At 42.7% G+C, this 6,666-nt stretch overlaps 1 protein-coding gene across 2 annotated transcripts in view; it reads right to left on the bottom strand.

Moving 5' to 3' along the window:
• Window positions 1-206: 206 nt before the first annotated feature.
• ELP1 (elongator acetyltransferase complex subunit 1) overlaps window positions 207-6,666 on the bottom strand; it is a 136,738-nt gene continuing 130,278 nt past the window's right edge. For both annotated transcript variants that reach the window (XM_068233717.1, XM_068233718.1), the window contains exon 37: window positions 207-379. In XM_068233717.1, coding sequence (XP_068089818.1) covers window positions 312-379 — 68 coding nt within the window. In that variant the 3' untranslated portion in view covers window positions 207-311. The remainder of the gene's footprint in view (window positions 380-6,666) is intronic.

Here is a 6,666-nt window from a genome sequence, read left to right as displayed (position 1 = left end):
AGTTGTAGCTGAGCCTCTGACATAATGTTGCACAGCTACACACAGGAATACATATTAGTGTTCCATGTATATAGAAAAGCCAAAAACACAAATCTAGAGAAGTTGAGCAATAGTTTATCATTAGGCTTAATACTGAGTTTATTCACCATAAGCCTTATTAGGGTGTATCCAGGAAGGCTGAAATCGCCATAACACCACGGCAGGGAACCAATATGTAAATGTTCTGTGAATGCATCATTTACTGGCAAAATATTTTTTTAAGGACAGTTTTATTTTTGAAAAGTTTACATAAATGGTGACCATCTCAAGTTTTAATCAAGCAAATCAAGTTTCCATTTTGTGTTTTTTTCAAGCTTAGGCGCTACAAACAACTCAGAATCTGGAAGACAAAATAACAAAACAGCCTGGTTAATAACAAACTATGTAATTGACTTCTGTCAAAGCAAATATACCGTACATTAAAAAGTCACTCCAGACTTGCATTTATAAATGCATTTCCAGTAATATAATCAAGCTCTATAAGGAGTTCAGGAGTGTTCTGCTACGTGCCAAGGTATCATAAATCCTCACAGCCTGGTATCCCAAAGAATGTTATTTGCACGTTAAACTCCTTATTCCCTTTCAATTTTTAATTCTCTGCTTACCATCTGAAGACTTTGTCCACATACCATATACAAATGACTTCACTATACTGTACATGCATTCACTGCAGCCCATACCCTTCCTACAGACCCCTCTCCAACATACAGTACTTCTCTCACCTCTTTGAACAGAGCCTTTCATTTCCAAATTCCATCTCAGTATCTGGGCTCTGAATCCCATTCACAAAGATGCCATTAGTTTTGGCCAGTGGCCGGTTGAATACCGTATATACCCAAGTACAAGTCAACCTCGTGTATAAGTCGACTCCAATATTCAACCATTTTAAGCTGGAATTTTTTATTGACTCAAGTATAAGTCTACCCAGCAAAGTTAATAGTTGCACTTGGAGGCTCAGAAGGAGTTAATGACTGCACTGCATATAGTATTGCAGCCATTAAATCCTCTTGTCCCTTAAGTGCAGCCAATACCTCCTCCAGGCCCCAAAGTGCTGCAATTATTTACTCCCTCTTACGCAGCACAGTATTTCCCCCCTGCCTCTTTCCTTGTTAATTGTTGTGGCCAGGACTTTCACACCTGTGTTTTCTGAGCATTTCCTTTATTCAAAGTATCACTTACCACTGGGTAAATTGCTGCAAATGGGAATGTCACTATTAGTACACACATTACTCAGTGTGCTCAGTGTTGCCTGTGACTTGTGTATAAATCGACCTCTATAATTTTATGAAGTGATTCAGACCTACATTTTTAGACTTATACTCGAGTATACAGGTCCTTTAGCATATTGTGATAAAGTTCATTATTTTCTGTAATGTACTGATAAACAGACTTTCATATATTTTAGATTTATTACACACAACTGAAGTAGCTCAAGCCTTTTATTGTTTTAATATTGATGATTTTGGCATACAGCTCATGAAAACCCAAAATTCCTATCTCACAAAATTAGCATATTTCATCCGACCAATAAAAGAAAAGTGTTTTTAAAACAAAAAAAGTCAACCTTCAAATAATTATGTTCAGTTATGCACTCAATACTTGGTCGGTAATCCTTTTGCAGAAATGACTGCTAATACCATGTTCGGTAAACCATTTACCAGTGGTTTTTCGCACTGTGAGCCAGGTCGTGCTGAAAAATGAAACCTTCATCTCCATAAAGCTTTTCAGCAGATGGAAGCACGAAGTGCTCCAAAATCTCCTGATAGCTAGCTGCATTGACCCTGCCCTTGATAAACCACAGTGGACCAACACCAGCAGCTGACATGGCACCCCAGACCATCACTGACTGTGGGTACTTGACACTGGACTTCAGGCATTTTGGCATTTCCCTCTCCCCAGTCTTCCTCCAGACTCTGGCACCTTGATTTCCGAATGACATGCAAAAGCTGCTTTCATCCGAAAAAAAGTACTTTGGACCACTGAGCAACAGTCCAGTGCTGCTTCTCTGTAGCCCAGGTCAGGCGCTTCTGCCGCTGTTTCTGGTTCAAAAGTGGCTTGACCTGGGGAATACGGCACCTGTAGCCCATTTCCTGCACACGCCTGTACACGGTAGCTCTGGATGCTTCTACTCCAGACTTAGTCCACTGCTTCCGCAGGTCCCCCAAGGTCTGGAATCGGTCCTTCTCCACAATCTTCCTCAGGGTCCGGTCACCTCTTCTCGTTGTGCAGCGTTTTCTGCCACACTTTTTCCTTCCCACAGACTTCCCACTGAGGTGCCTTGATACAGCACTCTGGGAACAGCCTATTCGTTCAGAAATTTCTTTCTGTGTCTTACCCTCTTGCTTGAGGGTGTCAATGATGGCCTTCTGGACAGCAGTCAGGTCGGCAGTCTTACCCATGATTGCGGTTTTGAGTAATGAACCAGGCTGGGAGTTTTAAAAAGCCTCAGGAATCTTTTGCAGATGTTGAGTTAATTAGTTGATTCAGATGATTAGGTTAATAGCTCGTTTAGAGAACCTTTTCATGATATGCTAATTTTTTGAGATAGGAATTTGGGGTTTTCATGAGCTGTATGCCAAAATCATCAATATTAAAACAATAAAAGGCTTGAACTACTTCAGCTGTGTGTAATGAATCTAAAATATATGAAAGTCTAATGTTTATAAGTACATTACAGAAAATAATGAACTGTATAACAATATGCTAATTTTTTGAGAAGGACCTGTTTACAGTAACTATTCAGTGACCAAGGAGTGCCGAGACATGCCACACTGCAATAGATCTCACTCATCTATCTCTTCCTCACACACTGCTACTGTCTATCATATCATACATTCATTATCATCACATCCTACTGGCACTTCACCAGTCCATACAGAGCTTTGCTACTAAACTCATCCACCTCTGTTCTTTTCAAATGTTGAATTTTTTTCTAAAGTATTTCCACTATAGCTGCCTGTTACCCAAAGGATCAAGTTCTAACTTAGACCTATCAAAGCTATTTACAAACCTGCTTCTTTCTATACATTTTTCCGTTAAAAGCTCCTGTATCCACCATTAGAATAAATGTATGATAGTATTCTATATGGGACCTCTTTTGAACCTTACCCTTTCTCTAAAATTCCCTTCAACTGTAGATTTGTCACTTTCTAACCCTTCAAACATTCACATATATCCTTACAATGAATATAAAACTAAGAATCACAGTTTGCATATATTCTGAGCAGTTAGTGGTCACCCAGATTCTATTCTGTCATTTTCCTTACCATTTATAGCTTAAATAAAAAGCACTTTGGAAACTAAAAAAGACACTCTGGTTGTGATGCCAATATAGTGATGATGCTAACTAGATATTGCCTACAGGGGAGTCACTTTCCCACTGGAATTAACTCCTTTTTCATCTTGTCTGACATCTCCAATACAGAACATACACGTGCAGAAATAGACCCAACCTTGATCCCCTTTGCTGCCACCCTGCAACCCTTGCTTACTGCTCTGCTGCTCCCTCCTTCACTCTAAGCCATCAGCTCTGGCTTATTGAGCAGATTAACAACATAAGGACCACAGTCTTTACACCCCTTAAGGACCAGAGCCTTTTTTTCCATTCAGACCACTGCAGCGTTAACGGTTTATTGCTTGGTCATACTACTATCTAAATGAATTTTACCTCCTTTTCTTGTCACTAATACAGCTTTCTTTTGGTGCTATTTGATTGCAGCTGTGATTTTTAGTTTTTATTATATTCATCAAAAAAGACATTAATTTTGTCAAAAAAATGATTTTTTTAACTTTCTGTGCTGACATTTTTCAAATAAAGTAAAATTTCTATATACATTTTTGTCCAAATTTATTGTGCTACATGTCTTTGATTAAAAAAAAAATCCAATAAGTGTATATTTATTGGTTTGTGAAAAAGTTATAGCATTTACAAACTATGGTGCAAAAAGTGAATTTCCCATTTTGAAGCATCTCTGACTTTTCTGAGCCATGTTTCATTAGGTGCTAAAATTTCAGGATAGTATAAATACCCCCCAAATGACCCCATTTTGGAAAGATCACCTCCGAAACTATTCACTAAGAGGCATGGTGAGTTCATAGAAGATTTTATTTTCTGTCACAAGTTAGCAGAAAATGACACTTTGTAACAAAAAATAAATAAATAAAAAGTTTCCATTTCTGCTAACTTCTGACAAAAAAAAATGAAATCTGCCATGGACTCACCATGCCCCTCTCTAAATACATTGGGATGTCTACTTTCCAAAATGGGGTCATATGTGAGGTGTCCTGGCATTTTGGGGGGTGCTAAATTGTAAGCACCCCTGTAAAGCCTAAAGGTGCTCATAGGACTTTGGGCCCCTTAGCGCACCTAGGCTGCAAAAAAGTGTCCCACATGTGATATCGCCGTACTCAGGAGAAATAGTATAATGTGTTTTGGGGTGTATTTTTACACATACCCATGCTGGGTGGGAGAAATATCTCTGTAAATGAGATTTTTTTACACACAATTGTCCATTTCAGGGATATTTCTCCCACCCAGCATGGGTATGTGTAAAAATACACCCCAAAACACATTATACTACTTCTCCTGAGTATGGCGATACCACATGTGTGACACTTTTTTGCAGCCTAGGTGCGCTAAGAGGTCCAACGTCCTATGAGTACCTTTAGGATTTCACCGGTCATTTTGAGGCATTTGGTTTCTAGACTACTCCTCACGGTTTAGGGCCCCTAAAATGCCAGGGCAGTATAGGAACCCCACAAGTGACCCCATTTTAATAAGAAGACACCCCGAGGTATTCCGTTAGCATGGTGAGTTCATAGAAGATTTTATTTTTTGTCACAAGTTAGCGGAAATTGATTCATTTTGAAGTGTCATTTTCCACTAACTTGTGACAAAAATAAAATCTTCTATGTACTCACCATACACCTAACGAAATACCTTGGGGTGTCTTCTTTCTAAAATGGGGTCACTTGTGGGGTTCCTGGCATTTTAGGGGCCCAAAACCGTGAGGAGTAGTCTAGAAACCAAATGCCTTAAAAAGACTGTTCAGGGGTATAAGCATCTGCAAATTTTAATGACAGGTGGTCTATGAGAGGCCGAATTTTTTGGAACCGGTCATAAGCAGGGTGGCCTCTTAGATGACAGGTTGTATTGGCACTGAAGTGCAGGAAGCGCAGGATGTTCTCAAATCGTGACCTGGACATGGCAGCAGAGAACATGGGCATGTGATGTATTGGGTGCGTTGACCAATAAGACCGCAATACATTCTTTTTGACTAGACCCATGTTAAGGAGAAGGCCCCAAAAAATGTTACGTTCGGAAACTCAGAGTGGCTTTCACCGAAAAGGCTGGGCATGGTAGCTTCTTGGATTGGCGGTTGCGCATTGTGTGGCATAACTGTTGGTCTCAGCCACAATTAAGTCGTAAAGACCAGCAGTGATCAGAAAAAAAATTTTTTGTCACTGCGGTGGAGCGGGTGAGGGTTTGGCCGGGTGATCAGAAGCCCGCAGAGGGCAGATTAGGGCCTGATCTGATGGATAGGAGTGCTAGGGGGTGACAGGTGGTGATTGATGGGTGTCTCAGGGGGTGATTAGAGGGGAGAATAGATGGAATCAATGCACTGGGGAGGTGATCGGAAGGGGGTCAGAGGGGGATCTGAGGGTTTGGCCAAGTGATCAGGAGCCTACACGGGGCAAATTAGGGCCTGATCTGATGGGTAGGTGTGCTAGGTGGTGACAGGAGGTGATTGATAGGTGATCAGTGGGTGATTAGAGGGGAGAACAGATGTAAATAATGCACTGGGGAGGTTAATGGGGGGGGGGTTCTGAGGGCGATCTCCGGGTGTGGGCAGGTGTTTTGGTGCCCGCAAGGGGCAGATTAGGGTCTGATCTGATGGGTAGCAGTGACAGGTGGTAACAGGGTGATTAATAGGTGATCAGGGTGTGATTAGAGGGGAGAATAGATGCAAGCAATGCACTGGGGAGGTGATCGGGAGGGGGGGGGGTCTGAGGGGTGATCTGAGTGTGTGAGCGGGTGAGTGGGTGCCCGCAAGGGTCAGATGAGGGTCTGATCTGATGGGTATGATGGGTAGCAGTGACAGGGGGTGATTGATGGGTGATTAGAGGGGAGAACAGATGTAAATATTGCACTGGGGAGGTGATAAAGGGGGGGGGGGGTCAGAGGGCAATCTGATGGTGTGGGCGGGTGTTTGGGTGCCAGCAAGGGGCAGATTAGGGTCTGATCTGATGGGTAGCAGTGACAGGGGGTGATTGATGGGTGATCAGCGGGTGATTAGAGGGGAGAACAGATGTAAACAATGCACTTGGGAGGTGATCTAAGGGCGGGTCTGCGGGCGATCTGAATGTGTGGGTGGGTGATCAGGTGCCCGCAAGAGGCCAAGCAGTGGCCACCTGGCCAAGCAGTAGCAGGCAGCGCTGAGGGGTGGATCGGGATTCCCTCTGACGTCCCGACGTCCATGATGTCGGCGACGTCATCCCGCCCCGTCGCCATGGCGACGGGGGAAGCCGAGCAGGAAATCCCGTTCTTGCAAAGATCGGCGGCGATCGAAGTAGATAGGAGGATGCCGCTTGTCAGCAGCTATCATGTAGCTAGCGCTAGGCTAACTA

The sequence above is a fragment of the Hyperolius riggenbachi genome, chromosome 1 (assembly GCF_040937935.1).
Source record: "Hyperolius riggenbachi isolate aHypRig1 chromosome 1, aHypRig1.pri, whole genome shotgun sequence".
Taxonomy (NCBI): Eukaryota; Metazoa; Chordata; class Amphibia; order Anura; family Hyperoliidae; genus Hyperolius; species Hyperolius riggenbachi.
The sequence above is the reverse complement of the archived record's forward strand: the minus strand, read 5'-3'. Positions and strand labels throughout refer to the sequence as shown.